Source organism: Electrona antarctica (genome assembly GCF_951216825.1).
Source record: "Electrona antarctica genome assembly, chromosome: 21".
NCBI lineage: Eukaryota > Metazoa > Chordata > Actinopteri > Myctophiformes > Myctophidae > Electrona > Electrona antarctica.
This window is the reverse complement of record NC_136802.1, coordinates 40959875-40985176: the sequence shown is the minus strand read 5'-3', so window position 1 is coordinate 40985176 and position 25302 is coordinate 40959875. Positions and strand designations below refer to the sequence as shown.

The window sequence follows — 25302 nt, the reverse complement described above, 5'->3', positions numbered from 1 at the left end:
ACACACAAAGAGAAACCTTTTAAGAGCTCCCATGTCTTTCCAGCTCTAAACGATAACGACTATTGGTCGAGCCAGCTAGTCTACCTGTGTGCAGTTTTAGAAAAACTGACCCCTTTGATCCAAAAAGGGTTTAGGAGTCAATTAACAACTGTTGGTTTAAAGTTAATTCCCCAATGCCTCTGGCCTTTGCACCAAGCACTGCAGCAGGACAAAAAACAAACAAACAAAAAAAAACAAGACTGGACATACGGTAAAACAAAATAAGTTAGTAAAGGAAAAACAAAAAATAATTTAAAATCAGTTGTTTACATTTATACATAGACATGAAGCAAAAAAAAAAAAAAAAACTTTGGTGGGCCATAAAACGAGCTAAAAAGAAAAAAGGAAAAAAAAGTGTACACACAAGCTTAGAAAAGATTTTCTGTACCTTCCATTTAGGAAAAACCATGAGGCCGACAACACATGTGACAATGCTGCCCTCCGCTGGCCAACAGTTAACATTGTAGTAACATACTGTTTCTCTCTCTATATATAAAACAAAGCACACACACACGCGCACACAAACACTTTCTGTGAGTGGTTCAATCCATCCGGGTTAAAGAGGCACTGTGTCATCTTTCTGTCTCTCATCTGCTTTAAAGCGGCTTACGTACAACCCGAAAGATTTCCTTTTACATTACTGCGCACACGGTGTCGCGCTCTGGAAAGAAATAGCCGATCTACAAGCTCACGGGGCTTTGAAGGCCGCCTTTTTTCGGCATGCGACAAGACACCGTGCGCGTACGTGTGACTAGCATGTATAAATAGGGCCTTAACCCTTTCAGCCGCCACAGGTCTCTGAAAAACGCTCCACGTTTTTAAGGCGAACTTTTCGCAGAGGCTCAAAGATCACATTCACAGTTCTGTCTGGTTCAACGTAAACCCAGCGTTTTTTCTTTCTTTAGTTCATTCCCCTGTGATCCACGGGTCGGGTCGGGGGGGGGGGGGGGGGGGGGGAGAGTAAAATCGTGCTGTGCATTGACGAGTATAAAGCTAAAGCTAAGGCAGGCAGGTCTGTGTGTTTGGGGAAAAGGGGGGAAAGTTATCCGTAATGTTGTCCTCTGTTCTCGCGCTCAAGGGGTTTTTTACCTGCTCGCTGTCCGACTAGGGTTGGGATTCGGAACCGGATCCAACATTGAGGAACCAGGAATGGGTTCCATCACATTTGGAACCGTTCCCCCGGAAATGGCTTCCTCATCACACTGTAGGGCTGGTTATGTATGTGGACTTCACGTCTGTTAACTAGACCAGTGGTTTTCAACCCTTTTCATATCAAGGTCCATTTCTGCATTTTGAGCCACGGAACCACCATTTGATGACATTTAGCCTCTCAGACCCAAAACTACAGAACATGGTCCATGCTGTTTTGATGTTGGTACCATTAGGAGAGCTAACAGGCAAACGTTCATCAAAATAACAATTCTTCTATGTCCTCATTTTTGTGGAGAACTTCTTGTTAATGTGGATGTTTAACAATAACACAACACCCCCACAACCCCCCCCCCCCCCCCCCCCCCCCCCCAGGAGGGAAAAATGCAGTAGCTTATATGTGCCATTTGGTGGGTGGAAAACGGTTAAAACAGTCCATCGGTGAGTTTATAGATCAGCTATTTTGGGGGGCGTGTGTCACCGTCCTACGAAGAAGTGTAAATGGGGTTTCACATGGCTCTGGTGGGGTTTGCAGCTGTGTCGCGTGAGTGCGTGCGTGTGTGTGTGTGTGTGTGTGTGCGTGCGTGTGTGCATTAAGTGATGCAATGCTATTTGATCTCCGGGTCATCACAGACATTATGCACAACAACGAGAGTACCTCGTCAGCGGCGCACACGCACGCGTTGTGAGCAGCAGCAGCAGTGTCCCCGGTGGCCAGTAGGGGGAGCAGTAAGGCTTTGTGTCTCACATTCCTCGGGACGGGTCGATGATCGCTATTATTAGTGTATGTCGTTAAAAAAAACCCGCTTGCGATAATCGTATCGTGGAATTTTGAATTGTCCTCCGTCATACGCTAGGATGAATTAAGCTTTTATTGTGCCGCGAATTCAGCTCCACTTAAACCCTTTTATACTTGATAAAACGGACCTGTAAAAAGAGCGCATTTGGTTCTCTCTTATTTCAAGCTCGCGTCGCAACGCGCTGCGAGCTTGTAGACCGGCTATTTTTTGGCAGACGTTCTCCCGAGAATAGGGACGCCGGGGGTTCAAATCGTTCACGCGACGACACAAAAGTGGTATTTTGATCGTGGCGACGACATCACGCCGTCGTCTTTACGTTTCGTGCGGGACGGAGAGAGAGAAAGAGAGAGAGAGCGAGGGGGGGGTCTCCACTATCCGAGGAGGTAACGAACGGGGGGGTTGGAGTCTCCTCTATCCGAGGACGTAACAGTAGAGCACGTAGAGCAGTGTCATGGCCGCCACGTAGACGAGCAGGAAGTCTGTGGATAGCAGCGGAGAAGAAGAAGACGAGAAGGAGGAAGGAGAAGGCGGCGAGGAGTGCTGGGAGGCGCCGCGGCGGAGGGGGGGGGAGGTCTCCTCCTCCTCCTCCTCCTCCAGCCTCTTGGGGGCAGCAGAGACCGCCTCCAGCAGGGCGGACACACAGCGCTGCACGGCGGACGTCTTGCACAGGAAGACGTCGGAGCACGCACACACCTCCGTCTGAGGCAGGGGGTAGGTAGGCAGGGAGGGAGCAGGGAGGGGGGCAGGGCGGGGAGGGGCGGGGGGAGCAGGAGAAGGAGCAGGGAGGCATGGAGGAGGCGGGGGGGAGGAGGGAGATACAAACGTAGGTACAGGGAGGAGGAGGAGCAACAAGGAGAAAACAGAGCAGATTTAGACACACGATGACAAAAACACACTGGTTCCCAAACAGCGGGGAGGGAGGGGTGCTCGGGCGGGTCGCCGACACATTGCTATGGAGGTCCCTTTTATTTTTTGTTTCCTATGCGTTTTTGTTTCAATTGTTATTTCCAAAACCTTTTTTCAATAAACGTTCCCATGAATAATATTATATCAAAATTCAATGTATTTTCTTTTTTGTAATTTCATGAAAATCTAAGGAATTCCATAACTTAGAATGTTTAAGAAGTAGTGAAAATAGCTCACAACGCGCCGCAAAGCGCCACGCTGTGAGCTTGTAGATCTGCTGTTTTTACTAGTTTGGGTCCCGGGGGGCAAACGTCAAATTTCTCCTTAGGGTCTCGAGCTGAAGAGTTTGGGAACCAGTGCGATAAAACATAGTTGCGGAGCAAAACGGACATGAATATTCATGAAGCACAAAGAAAAAAGACATTTGACACGTGAACTCGTTTTTAACCACTTTAGCCTGGGAAATTGATTATTATTAATCTTGCTTTTGGTATCTTTTATTTCAAAAACAGCAAACACTCAAGTGGAACTATAAGCTCACGTTGCAATGTGAAGCTTGTAGATCTGCTCATTTTTGCCATCTATGTATCGGCGCTAAAAGTGGTCAAAACACTGGCTGAATTGGCGATTGTTTTGTAAAGCTCGAGACAAAAGCAAAAAAGGGGGCGCTGACGAGGCAGGAGTGAACTCACCTCGGGGACGCCCAGCCTGCGACAGGCGGAGATGAAGTTCTCCACGTTTAGTCTGCACTTGGCCGAGCTCAATTTTGGCTGTGGGGTAGGGTGGGGGGGACAGCAAAATAAATGAACACATGAGACCAAGGCCCAAACAAACCACACCAATGATTTGCCATGCAAGTCAGTTGCATAAAGTTGCAAGCGACCGCAGTGCACAATATGGGTATAATACATTTATTTCATTGAATTGTAGTGACGCGGGAACCCCTTTTGGTGTTAGCATTATGTTATGCTTTAGCTATTGAAAAATAGCAGATCTACAAGCTCATAGCGCGCCACCGAGTGGCGCGCTACGAGCTTGTAGGTCTGCTATTTTTGAAAAATCGAAGAACCACTGACATAGAAACATGGCTTTTTCAGAAAACTGTCAGGATGTAGAAGACATTTTTAGAATCTGATCTCAGGTCAAAATGGGTCAAGACCGAGTCAAATGATGGACGAGACCGAGACCGGACTCGAGTACTACAACACTAGTACTGACCACAGCGGGGGAGGGGATGTGGATGATTTGCACGGATCGCGGTCGTATCTGGTTGACCAGCTGACACAGGACGGTCCCGTTGGACAAGGCCTCTCCCAGGTCCTCTGGTAACGACACCTTCAGACGACACTCCAGAGTCTGGACCGAATACAGAAGAGGAGGAGACGGGAGGGTCAATCATCTCTAGGGGCGCAACCATGTAGGCATGTATAACGGTATATCGTACATCGATTAAAATCGATTCAAACCGGTGATAATTTAAAATCGTGATTAAACCGCAATTTCAATCGTGATGAGAAGAGAAGAGAAGAGAAGAGGAGAGGAGAGGAGGGGAGGGGAGGGGAGGGGACGGAGGGGAGGGGAGGAGAGGGGACGGGAGGAGAGGAGAGGAGAGGAGAGGAGAGGAGAGGAGAGGAGAGGAGAGGAGAGGAGAGAAGAGAAGAGAACTACACAATCTTTGTAAGATAATCGATTTAAAAGAAAAAAAATGTTTTTCAGTTTGCTACTGTGTATTGAAAAGAAGAATTTCTTAAAAGAGAAAGAAAATACTGGATTTGTGTATGAGAAATAACTAAAAAAGGATTTTCGAGTCAGAACAGTAGATTTACTCGACTAAAATCTTAAGATATTTAGTCGACAGACTAGACTAAAACTAAAACTTTTCAGTTGACTAAAATATGACAAAAACTACCAGTACATTAAATTTGATTCAAAAAATACTATGACTAAAACAAAACAAAAAACGACATTGCTGTCAAAATCAACACTGCATGGGCGACTCATAGTGGGACACTTGTTGGACATTTTCTTTATGCTACCTTGCGTAGCTGAATGACGTCTGGCCTGTCTTCCTTTGGGGAGCGCAGTGTGGTTCTGGACTCACTGCGTCCGGACTCCACCAGGCTGTGACCAGAACCTGAGGAGACAACATAGAGTCAGTATCAGCGTGGTTCTGGACTCACTGACTCCACCACTTTTAACCCATTTAGGCCTGACGTCGAAATAAAAAAAACGTTCGCTCTGAAAGAATATATATCCAAAGATGTGTGCCGCATTTCTACGATTTTTCAATAGCTAACTGATACAGAAACATAAGGTTTTTCAGAAAACTGTCAGGATTAAGAAGACTTTTTTTTAAAAATGTTGACGTCAGGCCTAAATGGGTTAAGTAGTATGAATAGATGTATGAATAGATGGTGGTCACCTTATCACCTAAAACTGCAGTATGAATAGGGTGGTCACCTTATCACCTAAAGCTGGAGTATGAATAGATGGTGGCCTTATCACCTAAAACTGGAGTATGAATGGGGTGGTCACCTTATCACCTAAAACTGGAGTATGAATAGGGTGGTCACCTTATCACCTAAAACTGGAGTATGAATAGATGGTGACCTTATCACCTAAAACTGGAGTATGAATGGGGTGGTCACCTTATCACCTAAAACTGGAGTATGAATAGGGTGGTCACCTTATCACCTAAAACTGGAGTATGAATAGGGTGGTCACCTTATCACCTAAAACTGGAGTATGAATAGATGGTGACCTTATCACCTAAAACTGGAGTATGAATAGATGGTGGCCTTATCACCTAAAACTGGAGTATGAATAGGGTGGTCACCTTATCACCTAAAGCTGGAGTATGAATAGATGGTGACCGTATCACCTAAAACTATGAATATGCCTTTAAAATGCATGTTATGTCTGCTTTAAGTGTGTACCTGTACTCTTGAAACTGTTGCGCGACGACGTCCTGAACAGGAAGCTGTTGGGTTTCTGGGCCTGACCGGGAGGAGAGGACGTCTGGGGAGACGATGGCATGTCTGAGACGCGCACACACGCACACGCGCACACACACACACACACACAAACTTACTTATTACTTCAACTCCAGCTTTCAGTTGTTTTTTATTAAACCGCTGTGCGCGCGGACGCGTGCATGTGTGTGTGTGTGTGTGTGTGTGTGTGTGTGTGTGTGTGTGTGTGTGTGTGTGTGTGTGTGTGTGTGTGTGTGTGTGTGTGTGCGCGCGTGTGTGCGTTGTACCTAGGGGTGTAACGATACGTATCACGATACACGGACGACGATACGATACAAGGACGATATTGGTTCATTATGGTGATACGATTCAATGATTTAAAAAAAAACTATAGTTTACAGTAACTATTTGGTAAAGAAATTAAATCTGTGTGAAACATGCGGATAGTGCAGGATATAAATATGTAAAAAAAAGTGTGTCTCTGGCAAATACATGGACATTATATTTGAACACATTATGGACAAACCAGTACCTTGACATGAACACAGAATACACACATTTTATCTATAGACGTAGAGAATAGAGATATTGAACAGAAAAGTAACGAAATCATTTTTTTTCTTCATAAAATTGCTAAAATGTAACGCACAAGTACTTTGTTACAGCCCTAGTTGTACCTGTTCTGCTGACAGAGCGTTGGACGGGTGCTGCAGGAACCACAGCAGACATCTGGTCTGCACTCTGTTGATGGAGAGACAAATGAAATAGGGCAACTTTGAAGGGTGAGAGGGCCACTATATTTCCACACTCAGGGCCACATATACTGTCGTAGCAAAAATAGCCGATCTACAAGCTCAACGCGTACTGCGACACGTACACTGTGTGTACGTTATCTAACTGACATAAGTTGAGCCTTTGCATACTCCTGTAAGGTCGTCAAGGCTAGGGCAAGTGCTACGGCAAGTGCTACAGTGCTATGCATAACGTGAGTGGCAAAGTGACGTCCTTTATTGCAATCAGATAGGACTTTTCTGTGTGGATGTATGGGCTGTCAATCAGATAGGACTTTTCTGTGTGGATGTATGGGCTGTCAATCAGATAGGACTTTTCTGTGTGGATGAATGGGCTGTCAATCAGATAGGACTTTTCTGTGTGGATGTATGGGCTGTCAATCAGATAGGACTTTTCTGTGTGGATGTATGGGCTGTCAAGGCCAGAAAGTAGTTTGTTGCCACTCCAGTAGGCGTTCCCGCATTATTCCGGGTACAATGATGATGTCGCGTGCATAACCTTTATTGTGAAGTCTCGTGTCAGTACATGAAGATAATATAATAAAGGAGGCGACACCGTTGAATTGTACAATCACAAAAACCCACCGCACATCTGTGTCTGAGGCCATTGTGGGAGGAGTGGGTGTTCTCTGGTGAGCCGCCACTAGGGGGAGACAAAGCATCACAAGTTGACTAATGACATTATTATTACACTACAAAACCTCTCCCTTCTCAATTTACAACGTTGGCATTTTATCAGACACTCTAAATCCAGAGTGACTTACAGTGAGCAAGAACAACACATGGTAACACATCAAATACATAGAAATAGTCATCAAGGATCATCGCAAAGCAAGCTAAGAACCTGACATCCAAACAGTAGAATATCTGTACAGTGAAACTATAAAATACACTATAGAGTAGTAGGCCACACTAGAACTTGCATTTTATGTAGTGAATAGCACTTTATAGTACATATGTATAATATATAATATAGTATAGTATGTATAGTTTACATATAGTTTCATGATATAGATACTCGACTGTTACGTTCTTAGCTTACGCATGTTTCATGATAACTACTTTTTATGTATGTGATGTATGCCATGCTTTTTGTTATTGCTTAATGTAAGTCGCTCTGGATTAAGAGCGTCTGCTAAATGCCTACATTGTAAATTGTAGGCCATTAATCACGTGATTTTTGGTAGTCGACTCCAATACCATAATATTTGAAATTAGTCGATTATTCGGCGGTAAAATATTTTTCTTTCATCCAATCAAGCATTACAACACCGTGTTCTGAAACAACCAGCGAGTGAAGGGTTAACTATGGGCAGAGCGCTGGCTGCGCAGCTGCCGATCTGATTGGCCGGAATTCACAGCAGCTGTTCAGAATCAAAGTTAACAAGTCCACAATGCCTCGCTGCTATTTTCGAAACTGCACCAATTGTAAGTAACGTATTTACACACTGTAGTTGTACAGCCCATTGAGCGTATGACGCATGCTTTTTTCCTAAGAAAATCTTTCTTGAATATGTTGCCACCGCACCTACATTGGCGGCGACCCACGTACAGTAGGCCTACAGTATATTATATGAAAACAATCAACCAGGAATGGATTAGTACTTAAGTTGGAGAACTAACAACAACAGCTGCATGTCTGCTGTAGAAAAGCAAAGATAAAAAACATAAAATATATTTAAAACAATATTGGCGAATACTACATTTTGATTTACGGTGTCGAATAGAGTGCTATGTGTACATAATATGCTATCTAAATTAAATAATTTGAGTTGTCGAGGCTGTTTTTATGTATTTGATGTATTACCATGTGTTGTTCTTGATTACTGCCAGTCGCTCTGGATTAAGAGCGTCTGCTAAATGCCCAAATTGTAAATTGATATGATGATACGACTCCAGGAAATGCAAAAAAACAAAAAACAAAAAAACATATCAGAATCAGAGGACATTCACTCAGTAGCAGTACAAATTTTATTTTATTGGGGGGGGGGGGACGTTTCTACTCACCCTGAGCAACTTCCTGCCTGTGGCGCCGCAGTCACGTGACTTCCTGTTTTGGACGAGGAGGACTTCAGTAAGCTGTACCAAAAAAGAAAAAAAAGATGTGGTTATACTGCACGGTAATACACAGGACTGTTGTTGACTACTGAAATATAGCACCGTCAACATGTTTTATGAAACGCCCTTGTTAATACGAGTTTACCCATTTTGAGTGGGAACCCCTTTGGGCGTTAGCATTATGTTATGCTTTAGCTATTGAAAAATAGCAGATCTACAAGCTCATAGCGCGCCACCGAGTGGCGCGCTACGAGCTTGTAGGTCTGCTATTTTTGAAAAATCGAAGAACGACTGACATGGAAACATAGCTTTTTCAGAAAACTGTCAGGATGTAGAAGACATTTTTAGAATCCGATCTCAGGTCAAAATGGGTTAAAACTTATTTTAACTTGAACTTAAACTTATTTGAATTCATGAATACAAATGTTATTTTAACCAAACCTCACTAGTGAGTGAGCTTGTAGATCAGATATTACTATAGATATTCTTTTTTAGGGGAAAACAAATTGGGGATCAGAAGGGTCTGAATGTTCCCCTCACTATTGGGGAATGACTGGTCTATTAATCTATTTTTCCCGAACTGGCACCGGTCCCATTTTGTCACGCAATCGCCGTGGTCGCGCAGCTGCCGCTGCATGCTTCTACACGAAAACAAACGGTTGACGGTCATGCCGTCAGCGAACCATGTCGCACTGCTTTATCGGTGAATAGAAAGGTGCTTGTTCATGCTGTTAACATGCCGGGATTTTTGTTTGTTGCTTATTTACCCCAGAATTTAACCCAGCAATGACTGGCATAATAGTATGATCTCTCTCTCTCTCATACTTACTGTTGTCTCTCTCTCTCCTGCCAGAGAAGCAGAGATCCAGGTCTCCTCCTCTCCTCCAGGGAGGGGCTGGGGGGGTCAGGGGAGGGGCCAGAGGGAGAGACGCAGGGGGGAGACGCAGGGGAGGGGGAGGATGATGAAGACTGTGGGGGTCCCAGTTCCACGTGTAGACTGCTCCTATAGGATACACACACACACACACACACACACACACACACACACACACACACACACACACACACACACACACACACACACACACACACACACACACACACACACACACACACACACACACACACACACACACACACACACACACACACACACACACACACACAGAGGCAAGAACATGGGGACACAAGACGTCAGTGGTGGTCAAAGTACTCAACCCCAAAGTACTTGAGTATAGAATAGCGATCGATGGGCAATTAATCGGTCGTCACATCAGTATTCTCCGATATTGGCCTTAAAATGCAATATCGGTACCGGGTCGATATCAAAAGAATACACTGGTTTTACCAGATATTCAATTTTATAATAACTATGTTGAAAAATAAATGAAAAGCCTTTTGTGACGAAGGCTGCACATTCTATCAGTGTTTATGGGGAAGCTTTCAAACGTTGGGACATCTTTTAATTAAAATACTACATTCAAGCTGTTTATGTTCGTCACAAATGCTGCAACAACTGAACATTTGTTCAAAGATTGTTGGACAACAACTTCAGAAACTTTATACATCCACGTATGATAACAGCATCCTAAGGTTAGCAAGGAATATCACCTCTAATACTAAGCATGTGTTGTATGGAGAGTATAGGTTGCTACCTTCAGGAAGGAGATATGGTGTACCAGCATACAATAAGGTCAGACTAAAGAGGTCCTTTGTCCACCAGTCGACCTTGAGGCTTAATCAAGAGTCGTAGTAGCCACAGGATAATCTAAGCAGTGGATATTGCTCTTGTCTTCATGTCTTTATGTATGTAAATTGTCTTGTTCTTTGTGTTATGTCAAATGTGTGTACGTATATGTGTTCTGCATACTTGGCTGCTGTGTCGCAAGACAAATTTCAGTGTGAACTCACAATAAAGTACTATATCATATCATATGGGCCAACATTTCAATAACGGTGCATCCCTAGTACAGAATTGAGTATAGATACTCCTGCTCAGATATTACTCAACTACAAGTGTTAAGTTGCTCCGTCAAAGTAGTACTTGAGTGCTTTTAAAGCTACTTAAGTGTTTAAAAGTGCAAATTGCAATGCTTTCCGTATTGAAATGCGGTCATAACAAAGAAAAAAAAAAGAACATCAGATTTGACGCCTTTTGAGCTTGTAGATCTGTTATTTACATTTAAATATTTAAAAAGTATAAAACTTCCGCCTGACGGCGTGCTTCGGGTTCGGCCCCTTCAGCCTTTGCCGCATGTCTTCCCCCCCATCTCTCCCCCCCTTTCCTGTCACATTACTGTACCCTATCAAATAAAGGCAAAAAAGCCATAAAAAATATCTTAAAAAAGTATAAAAAAGTATAAAACTTCATGTGTCCTACTGGCAGTGTGCATACAAAGACTGACGGCCATCTGTCCAGTGGTTTGTGAAATTATCTCTGGACAGACAGACAGACAGACAGACAGACAGACAGACAGACAGACAGACAGACAGACAGACAGACTCTTGCCGTAAACCCACGCTGTAAAAAACAAACCACTATTGTCACGATGACATGTCATGTCATGCCAAAAAAGCATCACGAATTGAGTTGACAAACGGAGACAGGGATAAACACAGACAGCAGAGAGAGAGAGAGAGAGATCATGGGGGACTAGGAGCCTTGGAGCTAAAACAGACCCAGACAAAACCAACAGGGTGCATTTGACTGATGTCTGGAGAGACAAGGCTCATTGTGTTCTGAGCACATTTGAGCAGAATCACATTTTCTGCACATTTCCTGTTTCGGTACATTAATAAATTGGACTTTCTCTTCCAGCTGTGACGCTGTCATTGTTCTTGGCTCCTTTACATTGTGTTGCTTAACCCCCAGTGGTTCTCAACCAGTCGTCCGGGGCCTTCAGGGCGTTTCAGGTGATGGTGACAAGAATGCCACGAAGGGCACTAGACCGACAAGTTCAGAGAGAGAGAGAGAAGGATGAGGCTGGGCAGGGCACTGTGTCAGGCACCCGTAGCTTGGTAGCAAGCACTCAGACGCTGTGGGGAGCCGGGGTGCATACCAGTATGTTGGTTAGACGTACTAACAGTCCGACAGGCATTAGTTCGACAACACCGTCGCTCCCGACATGCACTGCCGGTTACAACTAACCCGTGGCCGGTTAAAACTCGCCCGTGGCTCCCGACACGTGTGGCAGGTTAAAACTAACCCGTGGCAGGTTAAAACAAACCTTGTGGCTCCCTGTGAGGTTATAGGTTCAGGGTGGGGTTTTGGATAAGGTGTCTCATGACTGTAGGACTGTTAGTGTGTTGGACCAAACACATGCACCCCGTGGGAGCCAACCAGTGTCGTTTTCGTCGACTAAAACTAAGACGACTACCTTTTTTCACTGATGAAAACTAAATGGAAACTACATGAAAAATAAGCTACGGCGACTAAAACTAAGACTAAATATACTGACAATTTCGTCGACAGATAAAAACTAGACTAAAATGTCAGGAAGGGACTAGTGGACAAGAGATCCAGTGTAAGTAATTTTACACTTGGTTGCATGCTGAAAATAGCAGATCTACAAGCTCACAGCGCGTCGCAGCGTGACGCGTTGTGAGCTTGTAGATCTACAAGCTCACAACGATCTACAAGCTCACAACGCGTCGCGCTGCGAGGCGTTGTGAGCTTGTAGATCGGCTATTTTCAGCAAATGTAAAATCAGTCATTTCGACGGCATCAGGGCCCGCCAAAATACATTTTAGTCGACTAAATCACCTGTAGTTTTAGTCGACAAAAATCTTATGATATTTAGTCGACTAAAACTAGACTAACACTAAAACATTCGGGGTGACTAAAATGTGACTGAAACCAAATTAAAACTATTGAAGAGACTATGACTGAAACTAAAATCAAAATTTGCTGGCAAAAACAACACTGGAGCCAAGCCAGTTCTGTTTCTACTAAACGCTGTGGAACAAACAACCCTCCAGGAGGGATGTCAGCACCAGTCAGTCCTGAGCAGGGCTCATCGCCATGCTGGCTTTGTGGTGGACATTTTACTAAATGAGTGGATAACAATGTTACCAGAAACACGCAAAGAGCTAGCCCTGAATGACAGGTCTGTAACTCTGAGAGTGTTCAAAATGGATCCAAATGGACCCTTATGAAATAAGAACATTACATTTGTCTGCTGATTTGTCCGTTGATGACCCCTGGTCTTGAGCCAATATATAGTTAACCCATTTAGGCCTGACCTTGAAAGTTTCTTCTAAATCCTTTCAGTTTTCTGAAATAAATGTTTTCATGATTTTTCAAAAATAGCAGATCTACAAGCTCGTAGCGCGCCACTCGGTGGCGCGCTACGAGCTTGCAGATCTGCTATTTTTCAATAGCTAAATTAAAACATAATGTTTAAAACACCAAACAAAAGGGGTTCCCGCCCAAAATGGGTTAAAGCTACAATCCATACGTTTTATGTCGTCACTCTCTCTACTCTCCCCCTGGACAGGAGAGATGTCTGCCTCCGAGGTGCATCTAGAGTCCTGGTGACCTCCCCGACACCAGTGAACGTAAACACCGCGCAACACCGGTTTCATAATTGATATAACGCGATATCTAGGAGATATCTCGTATAGTTGTCAGATAACGGGTGTCAATTAAACTACGAGATATCTCGTAGTTGGCAAACCTCGCTTCATCGTCAGTTCCTGCTATCTCTCCCACTCCCACACACTCTGTCTCTCAAACAGTTGGGAGAAAACACTGCTAGATTAAAAACCTGTGTGTGCGTGTGCGTGCGTGCGTGCGTGCGTGCGTGCGTGCGAAGCTGAAATGAAAACAGGAGGCTTGGTTCTTGGGAGACGTGTAACAATGTCAATAGATATCTGTTCCTCGTGTCTGCAGAGACCAGGGATATCCCAGTATGCAGTGGTGGAACGTCTATTTACTTAAAGGAGCATTCAGTGATTTGGGTGATTTGGAAAACCACCCAGTCCGCCCCGGTAACAAAATGTGCACATGCACGCTCTACAGTGGGGGGGAAGTGCAACAGGCCAACAGCATGTGCACCAAGGCCCGCCCCCACTCGATCATGATTGGAGGAAGGCCCCTCTCATCCTGATTGGATGAAGGCTTTGCCACCCGCCACCAAAACTGAAACTAGGGTTTTTTTTTTACCCCAGGGGCTCAATGGGGACAGGGAGGAACTCCTTATATGGTCAGCACACTCTATAGTAGGGAGGATTATCCAGAAAAAAAAAGTGATATTTGAATTAAGTCAAATCACTGAATATGCCTTTAAGTACTGTACTTAAGTACAATTTTGAGGTATTTGTAATTTACTTGAGTATTTCCAATTTCCAATACTTTTACCTCAGTCCATCTCAGAGACAAATATTTTCCTTTTACTCTATACTATAATTATTAATAAACTTGATTCTTTTTCAGAACATTCTGCTCAACGAGCACTTTACTTTTGGTGCTTCAAGTACATTTTGAACTCCCGAGTGAGGGGAGGACGGAGAAGGAGATCAGCCGGGGAATCGGAGCGGAAGGGGCGGCATCGCAGTCGCTGTACCTCACTTTTGTGACGAAAAGAGAGTTGAGCCAGAAGGCAAAGCTCTCTGTCTACCGAGCAATCTTCGTTCATACTCCAGGGCCCAGATATAGGCATGGGCACGGAAGGGGCAATGCCCCCCTAAATGCCCTGACTGCCTCACCAAACATGATGGCATGCAAAAATCCCAAATTTCAATGATATTTCAAATTAAAGTGCTTATATTACTTACTATTTGAAACACTACGCTACTAACTACATGCATGCGTCCCTCCTACAACGTGCGCGTCTCCATAGTGCCCTGCTCAGAGCTGAACAGCCCCTCCCTCTCCCATCTCCCCCGGTCTGAAAATGCCCTCCTCCCCCCCAGGAGGAAATTAGACTTGAGGGCGGGGGGGGGGGGGGGGGGGGCAAGACTCAAGAGTACAGAATACAAAGCAAAATAAATTACGCTTAGAGCTTGTAGATCTGCTATTTTTCAATAGCTAAAGCATAACATAATGCTTAACACCAAAAGGGGTTCCCGCCCAAAATGGGTTAAAACCGATCTGCACCAGTCTGACACAACGAGGCTCAACAAGAAACACAAATAAAACAAAAATGTGCTAACGTTTGTGTCGTGTATCTCACACGCTCCCTGACAATGCATGCATGCTGGCATTGCTGTGCGCTGCTATAGCCTATGCCAAGTGACTGACAAGTGTTGAAATCACTGTGTAATTTATGGCGTTATCTTTCTGGTCAAATCCAAATATGTTAAGGAAGCATTTGTTAGGGCTTTCACAGAAAAGCAGACAACTGATGTTATTATTGATGCTTACTTGCTTAATATAAGCCCTGTACAAGATACACATCTTGTGGCTCACAACTAAAGAAAAAGAAAGAAATAAAATGTATGGATGATAGATGATTGTGTGTTATAGGTATAACTGTGGTAAAATACAGTTTTCTATGCATTTCGGGGGTTTTTGGGGTGGAGCTGTTGCCCCCGCGACCAGACTACAGATAAGCGGTGGAAGATGGATGGATGAAGTACATTTTGAAGCCAATACTTCAGTACCTCTACTCAATTACATGTTGAATTCTGCACTTTTACCTGTAACAGATTGTTTCTACATTGCGGTATTGATACTTTTACTTAAGTAAAAAAAACGTTTGAGTACGTGGAGAATGGAGCGCTTTGTCCAAACAGCAGTGAATGGGTTTCCTCCTCTCGTTAAAGGGTGAGTGTCTGATACACACACAGTGAGCAATGGGAACCACAATGTGTTGACTTTTCCCAGCCTGTCACACACTAACTATGACCTTGCATAACGAGAGAGAGAGAGAGAGAGAGAGAGAGAGAGAGAGAGAGAGAGAGAGAGAGGTTTTTAGCCGGTAGAAACCTTGTATCTTTTTGGTCACCTGAATGCAAGAGGCATGAAGTAAAAGTAGTGAAAATAGCAGCTCTACATCACCATGCGTTGTGAGCTTGTAGATCTTGGCTATTGTCACTATTCAAGGACATGTTGGTTCCGTTTCCTCAGAGGCGATGGGTTTCGGACTATACGAGGTGTCCAGTGGACAGTGAAGAAGTGATAAGGTGTTGCATTGTGGGTCTTTTCTCACTGTGGGAGTGACTGAGCTTGGCTCGGTACACGGTGGTGGAAAACATACTCACATTTTTTGTTTTACTTAAATTCCCTGAAGAAGGCCGAAAGGTCGAAACGTTGGATTCTTCTCAATAAATATACAGCATTGTGGCTATGTGTGTGCGGCCTTTTCTCATTTGTACTTATTTACTACCTTAGGCCAGCACCTCACCAACACTGGTGTGCGCCCTTTTCCTGCTTTATTTACTTAAATATGTGCCATAGTTTTTTACTTTTTCTGTTTAGTATGCGTCTATGGAGTTGACATGACTCTAATAGACCCCCAGGTGTTTTGTATGTGTCTATGGAGTTGACATGAGTCTAATAGACCCCCAGGTTTTTTGTATGTGTCTATGGAGTTGACATGAGTCTAATAGACCCCCAGGTGTTTTGTATGTGTCTATGGAGTTGACATGAGTCTAATAGACCCCCAGGTGTTTTGTATGTGTCTATGGAGTTGACATGACTCTAATAGACCCCCAGGTGTTTTGTATGTGTCTATGGAGTTAACATGACTCTAATAGACCCCCAGGTGTTTTGTATGTGTCTATGGAGTTAACATGACTCTAATAGACCCCCAGGTGTTTTGTATGTGTCTATGGAGTTGACATGAGTCTAATAGACCGCCAGGTGTTTTGTATGTGTCTATGGAGTTAACATGACTCTAATAGACCCCCAGGTGTTTTGTATGTGTCTATGGAGTTGACATGAGTCTAATAGAGCGTCGCAGTCCCGCCCCCTACCCTGGACCAGGAAATGATTCTCCGTTCATTTTCCTCATAGACATTTCAGAAAGTATTTATTTAAAGACATTTACGCCGCGGACAAAGCCAACTCGAGTCGTGACAAATCATGACAACAAACACAATTTTTTGGGCCGAACAAATAATTAGAAAGAAGAAAAAACGGCAGGTTACAACACTTTTTGTTGTTTTTCTTCTTTGTAATTATTTGTTTGGTCCAAAATATTGTTTGTGTTGTCATGAGTTGTCACGACTCGAGTTGGCTTTGTCCGCGGCGTAACAGTCTTTAAATAAATACTTTTCGAAATGCCTATGAGGAAAATGCATTGGGATTCATTTCCTGGTCCATGGTAGGGGGCGGGACTGCGACGCTCTATAGCCCCCTCAGGTGTGGTTATAAATATTAAAATGTCTTCACTGAAAGCTGAAAGCCTTCGGGTCAAAAGGATTAATCGAAAATACACCATTTTAGTGACACACTAAAATCATCCCCTAACCCGCTCGCTCTTATCATACAACACACATCTGTGGGCGAGGCTTAAGTTCAGGTGGGTGGTGCTAAGGTGAAAACCAGGTATAGAGAGTATGCGCATGCTTAAAGTGAATGGCACATCGAGTGGCAAAGCCAGTGGCAAAGCAACATGCAAAGTGAGTTTAACATTGTTTAACGTTGTTTAATGCAATCAGATAGGACGTTTCTGTTTGGATATATGGGCTATCAAGGCCAGCAAGTCGTTTTTTGCCACTTGGTAAAGTTGGTAGGCATTCCTGGATAACTTCCGGGTTTGATGATGATGTCACGCGCATACTCTCTATACTAAATGAACTGGTGGGTGTGGCCAAAAAAAATCTTCCTCCAAATAATTAATAGACCCGTTTTCTTTTTTTGGGGGGATCACGGCACTCTGTCTTTAAGTAAAAGTATCAATACTGCATTGTAGAAATACTCTATTACAAGTACAAGTCTGGAATTCAAAATGTACTTTGAGGGAAAGTACAAATGTATTGGTATCAAAATGTACTTAAAGTTCCAAAAGTACTCACTATGCAGAATGTCTCAATCACACACACACACACACACACACACACACACACACACACACACACACACACACACACACACACACACACACACACACACACACACACACACACACACACACACACACACACACACACACACACACACACACACACACGTTATCACATCAGAAGCTCACTGTATAAGTAATATCTGGCATCGGCTGGGCTCTAGTGTGGATGTGAGTCATTAAAAGGGATACCCGGTCCCGACGCTCGCCTTAAAACACAGTTGCCTCGGGCGTACAGCCGCCGTAAGCGCTCAGCCCACTATGCCTAAACCTAACCTTATTCCTAAACTTAACCTCAGTAAAGCTATGCCTAAACCTAACCTTATTGAAGTTATTCCTAAACTTAACCTCAGTAAAGCTATGTCTAAACCTAACCTTATTGAAGTTATTCCTAAACTTAACCTCAGTAAAGCTATGCCTAAACCTAACCTTATTGAAGTTATTCCTAAACTTAACCTCAGTAAAACTATGCCTAAACCTAACCTTATTCCTAAACTTAACCTCAGTAAAGCTATGTCTAAACCTAACCTTATTCCTAAACGTAACCTCAGTAAAACTATGTCTAAACCTAACCTTATTCCTAATCTTAACCTCAGTAAAAACAGTGCAAAAACCTAAACTATTCCTAAAATTAACCTCAGTAAAACTATGCCTAAACTTATTTCTAAGTGTATTGTCAGTAGGACCAAATACCTCGTTCCCAGACCATCTCTTGTTTCCACTGTCCACGCTGTTGAAGCCAGAGTCCAGACCTCCGAACTGCACTGAGAACAGCAGCTCCTGATCCGACAGACTGCACACACGCATTCGCATTCGCAAGCACACGCACACGCACACGCACACAAGCACACGCACACAAGCTCATAGCGCGCCACCGAGTGGCGCTCTATGAGCTTGTAGATCTGCTATTTTTCAATAGCTAAATTATAACATAATGTTTAAAACACCAAAACCCCTAACCTTACATCTGAATGTCTAATCCTGATCCTAACCTCAACATGAATCTTTTCCTGATTGTAAATATCTCTTTTTCCCCCCAACCAAAAAACAACAACCATTTTTCTTGTGAGGACCAGTAAAATGGTTCATCAAAACGTCTATTTCTCATATACTTGCGGAGACAACTATTAGTAACACACGCAGGCACACACACACACACACACACACAAACGTCACAGCGCGGGGTTTCAGAGAGGAAACATATGGTTTCCTAATCCATTACCTCTCTCTCTCCCCTCCCCGGCACCTATCCTGTCCGTCACACACACTCAATCTCCCTCTCTCCGTCTCTCTCTCCCTCCGTCTCTCTCTCTCTCTCTCTCTCTCTCTCTGTCTCCCTAGTCTGGGAGGTGATCCGTTACGCCTCATCAATGTTTCATGAAAGCCATTCCTTCCCTTCCGTCACTAATCTGATGTCTGCTGTCAGTTCAGTGGCCTTGTGTGGTTAGAGTGTCCGCCCTGAAACTGGGGAGGTCAGGGGTTCCATCCACGGCCGGGGTCATACCAAATACTGTAAAAATGGGACATAATGCCTCCCTGCTTGGCACTCAGCCTCAACGGGTTGGATCGGGGGGGTCAAATCAACTAATCAAATGATTCCCCGAGTGTGGCACGGCTGCGCTCTCTCTCTCTCTCTCTCTCTCTCTCTCTCTCTCTCTCTCTCTCTCTCTCTCTCTCTCTCTCTCTCTCTCTCTCTCTCTCTCTCTCTCTCTCTCTCTCTCTCTCTCTCTCTCTCTCTCTCTCTCTCTCTCTCTCTCTCTCTCTCTCTCTCTCTCTCTCTCTCTCTCTCTCTCTCTCTCTCTCTGGACGACCCAATTAAGCATTACACTTGTTTACAAGAGGGTCCACCTTGTTCAATTCATCAAAACATTTAGAGATGTACAAATAGACACTTCTATATAGCCAAAGAACAGAATCACGTTTAATCACAGGGACGACCCGTACCTGTCACTTTCTGCTGCCTCTCGGGACTCCATGTGTGTCACGAAAACATATAATCCAGGGCATTAATCTCCTCCAAAAACATAAACAACTTAAAAAGCCAAAATCGCGACAGAGTCAGCTATTCATTCACTGTTTCACAGACCTTGATGTGATTCTTAGCTGTGAATAAGTAAAGTAAACAGATGAACGAGACGACACACACACACACACACACACACACACACACACACAGGAAGTCAGAGAAACGAGAGTCAAATAAAATACAGTCAAATGGCAGTGGATTTCAGAACAGCGCCACAGCCCATCTGTGGCCAGATATAGATATTACATGGCCAGTGAGCGGAGAGGCCCTCCTCTCCTCTCCTCCACAAAAGTGAAAACAGACAAAACAAACCTTTAAAACATGTTCCCTAAGCCTATTCTTCGCAAACGAGACATTTTATTGATATTTAGAGCGTGTAGAATCCAATGGCGTCAGTCTGGGCTCTCCACGCCATTTGCAAAGGTCAATGGTCAGCAAAAAGGCTGCCTCTTCTCTCCCTCCTCTCCACTCCTTTCTCCCCTCTCTCCACAGAAGTGAAAACAGACAAAACACACCTTTAAAACATGTTCCCTAACCCTATTCTTCGCAAACGAGACATTTTATTCATATTTAGAACCGAATTCAATGGGGCCGGTCTCGACTTTCCAGGACGTTTGCAAAGGTCAATGGTCAGCAAAAAGACTGCAACGGTGACCCTTTGGGCCAAATTCTTTAAAAAACGGGGTGATATATATTTTTAAAAATATGTAAGAACCTCCAATATCCATATTCAGGACATGTCGAATCCAATGGAACCGGTCTCAAATTTCCACGACGTTTGCAAAGGTCAAAGGTCAGCCGAAAGACTGCCACGGTGACCTTTGGGCCAAATGCCTTAAAAATTAAGTGATAGATATTTTTTTAAATATGTAACACCCCCGAATATCCATATTCAGGCCATGGCGAATAAAATGGCGTTGGTCTCGATTTTGTGGGACTCTTACAAGTGTCCGATAAAGGGAACTACACTGCAATGCTAGGCCTCGGGTCAGATTTGAGGTTCCCGAGGTCGCAGAAAAAAACTCAGACCATAATGACGATCGGCTCGTCGCCGCGATCGCAGAGGTGTTCGGCCCATCCCGAACAGACTTACGATCGTCGGCGTAGGCACGCGTGAACGTAAAAACTTTGCTTTACTGGAACGCCACGACGGTGAGGCCTTCCGGGCTGATTTTCGGATATGTTATAGAGCTCCCGGAGACGCACGCGTGGATCTATAGAACGTCCTCGGGTCTAGGAGGCGCGGTCTCGTTTCACTTTTTCAGCCAGGACGCTGTTAGAGTCTATGGGTCTATGACGTGTCTGCATGCACAGAGCCAAAGTGAAGGACGTTTTGTACGACTGTCGGAGGCGTACGTCCGAGACACCTAACCGTTCGTCTCGGCTGGCTCTCCGACATATCCGAACGTCGGACCGTGATGTTTTATCGTTGGCGCGTTGTAGCGCGTCAAAGTCGGCAATTTGTAGGCGTTCGTTCAAGGCTACCGCCGCGGCCGTATGTCCGTTTGGCGCGAAACCTATACGGCTGCGATCGGGGCCGCGACCCGGCCGCGGTGATGGTCTCGGATTTGTTCTGCGACTTTCGCGTCAAAGTCGCAAATTTCGAGGCTTTCGTGCAGGGCTACTGTCGCGACCGTATGTCCGTTTGGCCCAAACCCTATACGGCTGCGATCGGGGACGCGACCCGGTTGCGGTGATGGTCTCGGATTTGTTCTGACGAATTTCGCGACTTTTCTCGCTAACTTACTTTGCAGTTTATGCTAATGAAGGGCGTGGTTCCGGCTACTTTGTGGGATTTGCTTATGCAAATTAAGGGGTATGGTATGCAAATGAAGGGGCGTGGTATGCAAATGAAGGTGCGTGGTATGCAAATGAAGGGGCATGGTTCCGGCTACTTTGTGGGATTATCTTATGCAAATGAAGGTGCGTGGTATGCAAATGAAGGTGCGTGGTATGCAAATGAAGGGGAGTGGTATGCAAATGAAGGGCATGTTTCGGCTACTTTGTGGGATTGGTTTATGCAAATGAAGGGGCGTGGCATGCAAATGAAGGGGAGTGGTATGCAAATAAAGGTGCGTGGTATGCAAATCAAGGGGCGTGGCATGCAAATGAAGGGGATTGGTTTATGCAAATGAAGGGGCGTGGCATGCAAATGAAGGGCATGTTTCGGCTACTTTGTGGGATTGGTTTATGCAAATGAAGGGGCGTGGCATGCAAATGAATGGGAGTGGTATGCAAATGAAGGTGCGTGGTATGCAAATGAAGGGGAGTGGTATGCAAATGAAGGGCATGTTTCGGCTACTTTGTGGGATTGGTTTATGCAAATGAAGGGGCGTGGCATGCAAATAAAGGGGAGTTGTATGCAAATGAAGGTGCGTGGTATGCAAATGAAGGGGCGTGGCATGCAAATGAAGGGGATTGGTTTATGCAAATGAAGGGGCGTGGTATGCAAATTAAGGGCATGTTTCGGCTACTTTGTGGGATTGGTTTATGCAAATGAAGGGGCGTGGCATGCAAATGAATGGGAGTGGTATGCAAATGAAGGTGCGTGGTATGCAAATGAAGAGGAGTGGTATGCAAATGAAGGGGCATGGTTCCGGCTACTTTGTGGGATTAGCTCATGCAAATGAAGGTGCGTGGTATGCAAATGAAGGGGAATGGTATGCAAATGAAGGGGCATGGTTTCGGCTACTTTGTGGGATTGGTTTATGCAAATGAAGGGGCGTGGCATGCAAATGAATGGGAGTGGTATGCAAATGAAGGTGCGTGGTATGCAAATGAAGGTGCGTGGTATGCAAATGAAGGGGAGTGGTATGCAAATGAAGGGCATGTTTCGGCTACTTTGCGGGATTGGTTCATGCAAATGCAAATGAAGGGGCGTGGCATGCAAATGAAGGGGAGTGGTATGCAAATGAAGGGGAGTGGTATGCAAATGAAGGTGCGTGGTATGCAAATGAAGGTGCGTGGTATGCAAATGAAGGTGCGCGGTATGCAAATGAAGGGGCATGGTTCCGGCTACTTTGTGGGATTATCTTATGCAAATGAAGGAGTGTGGTATGCAAATGAAGGGGCATGGTATGCAAATGAAGGGGCATGGTATGCAAATGAAGGGGAGTGGTATGCAAAGGAAGGGGCATGGTATGCAAATGAAGGGCGTGTTTCGGCTACTTTGTGGGATTAGTTTATGCAAATGAAGGGCGTGTTTCGGCTACTTTGTGGGATCAGTTTATGCAAATGAAGGTGCGTGGTATGCAAATGAAGGGGAGTGGTATGCAAATGAAGGGGAGTGGTATGTAAATGAAGGTGCGTGGTATGCAAATGAAGGTGCGTGGTATGCAAATGAAGGGGCATGGTTCCGGCTACTTTGTGGGATTATCTTATGCAAATGAAGGTGCGTGGTATGCAAATGAAGGTGCGTGGTATGCAAATGAAGGGGAGTGGTATGCAAATGAAGGGCATGTTTCGGCTACTTTGTGGGATTGGTTTATGCAAATGAAGGGGCGTGGCATGCAAATGAAGGGGAGTGGTATGCAAATAAAGGTGCGTGGTATGCAAATCAAGGGGCGTGGCATGCAAATGAAGGGGATTGGTTTATGCAAATGAAGGGGCGTGGCATGCAAATGAAGGGCATGTTTCGGCTACTTTGTGGGATTGGTTTATGCAAATGAAGGGGCGTGGCATGCAAATTAATGGGAGTGGTATGCAAATGAAGGTGCGTGGTATGCAAATGAAGGGGAGTGGTATGCAAAGGAAGGGGCATGGTATGCAAATGAAGGGCGTGTTTCGGCTACTTTGTGGGATTAGTTTATGCAAATGAAGGGCGTGTTTCGGCTACTTTGTGGGATCAGTTTATGCAAATGAAGGGGCGTAGTATGCAAATGAAGGGGAGTGGTATGCAAATGAAGGGGAGTAGTATGCAAATGAAGGGCATGTTTCGGCTACTTTGTGGGATTGGTTTATGCAAATGAAGGGACGTGGCATGCAAATAAAGGGGAGTTGTATGCAAATGAAGGTGCGTGGTATGCAAATGAAGGGGAGTGGTATGCAAATGAAGGGGAGTGGTATGCAAATGAAGGGGCATGGTTCCGGCTACTTTGTGGGATTAGTTTGTGCAAATGAAGGTGCGTGGTATGCAAATTAAGGTGCGTGGTATGCAAATGAAGGGGAGTGGTATGCAAATGAAGGTGCGTGGTATGCAAATGAAGGGGAGTGGTATGCAAATGAAGGTGCGTGGTATGCAAATGAAGGGGAGTGGTATGCAAATGAAGGGGCGTGGTATGCAAATGAAGGGGCATGGTTCCGGCTACTTTGTGGGATTAGTTTGTGCAAATGAAGGTGCGTGGTATGCAAATTAAGGTGCGTGGTATGCAAATGAAGGGGAGTGGTATGCAAATGAAGGTGCGTGGTATGCAAATGAAGGGGAGTGGTATGCAAATGAAGGTGCGTGGTATGCAAATGAAGGGGAGTGGTATGCAAATGAAGGGGAGTGGTATGCAAATGAAGGGGCATGGTTCCGGCTACTTTGTGGGATTAGTTTATGCAAATGAAGGTGCGTGGTATGCAAATGAAGGGGAGTGGTATGCAAATTAAGGGCATGTTTCGGCTACTTTGTGGGATTGGTTTATGCAAATGAAGGGGTATGGTATGCAAATGAAGGACTGGTATGCAAATGAAGGGGCGTGGTTCCCGCTACTTTGTGGGAGTGGGTTATGAAAATTTGAAGGGCGTTGTTTCGGCTACTTTGTGGGTGAGGGCTATGCAAATTAGTGGGTGTCGCTTATGCAAATTAGTGGGTGTCGTCACGCCCTTCGTTTGCATCCCACTCCCCTTCATTTGCATACCATGCCCCTTCATTTGCATACCACTTCCCTTCATTTGCATACCATGCCCCTTAATTTGCATACCACGCACCTTCATTTGCATAAACTAATCCCACAAAGTAGCCGGAACATGCCCTTCATTTGCATACCACTTCCCTTAATTTGCATACCATGCCCCTTAATTTGCATACCATGCCCCTTCATTTGCATACCACTTCCCTTCATTTGCATACCATGCCCCTTAATTTGCATACCATGCCCCTTCATTTGCATACCACGCACCTTCATTTGCATACCACTCCCCTTAATTTGCATGCCACGCCCCTTCATTTGCATAAACTAATCCCACAAAGTAGCCGAAACATGCCCTTCATTTGCATACCACCCCCCTTCATTTGTATACCATGCCCCTTCATTTGCATACCACGCACCTTCATTTGCATATCACGCACCTTCATTTGCATACCATGCCCCTTCGTTTGCATACCACGCACCTTCATTTGCATACCATGCCCCTTCATTTGCATACCACTCCCCTTCATTTGCATACCACGCACCTTCATTTGCATACCACTCCCCTTCATTTGCATACCACTCCCCTTAATTTGCATACCACGCACCTTCATTTGCATACCATGCCCCTTCATTTGCATATCACGCACCTTCATTTGCATACCATGCCCCTTCATTTGCATATCACGCACCTTCATTTGCATACCACGCACCTTCATTT

The 25302-nt window shown here is 44.7% G+C and overlaps 1 protein-coding gene across 1 annotated transcript; it reads right to left on the bottom strand.

Moving 5' to 3' along the window:
- Positions 1-1859: 1859 nt before the first annotated feature.
- LOC306914389 (leucine-rich repeat and calponin homology domain-containing protein 4-like) lies at positions 1860-19796 on the bottom strand. The gene is made up of 11 exons (XM_079491384.1): positions 19668-19796; positions 18417-18516; positions 9545-9684; positions 8665-8736; positions 7243-7300; positions 6544-6607; positions 5831-5932; positions 4931-5028; positions 4113-4250; positions 3587-3664; positions 1860-2687 (listed from the first exon to the last, which is right to left on the bottom strand). The coding sequence occupies exons 1-11, from the start codon at positions 19697-19699 to the stop codon at positions 2400-2402; spliced, it is 1170 nt and encodes a 389-aa protein (XP_079347510.1). The 5' UTR covers positions 19700-19796; the 3' UTR covers positions 1860-2399.
- Positions 19797-25302: the final 5506 nt, after the last annotated feature.

Bases quoted from the DNA above. Each gene is read 5' to 3' on its own strand.
- LOC306914389 (XM_079491384.1), bottom strand. From the start codon at position 19,699: ATGGAGTCCCGAGAGGCAGCAGAAAGTGACAG. The intron at 5,933-6,543 runs GTACAACTAGGG...TGCGCGTCTCAG, and splicing joins ACGCTCTGTCAGCAGAACAG to ACATGCCATCGTCTCCCCAG. The intron at 4,251-4,930 runs GTAGCATAAAGA...TATTCGGTCCAG, and splicing joins ACGTCATTCAGCTACGCAAG to ACTCTGGAGTGTCGTCTGAA.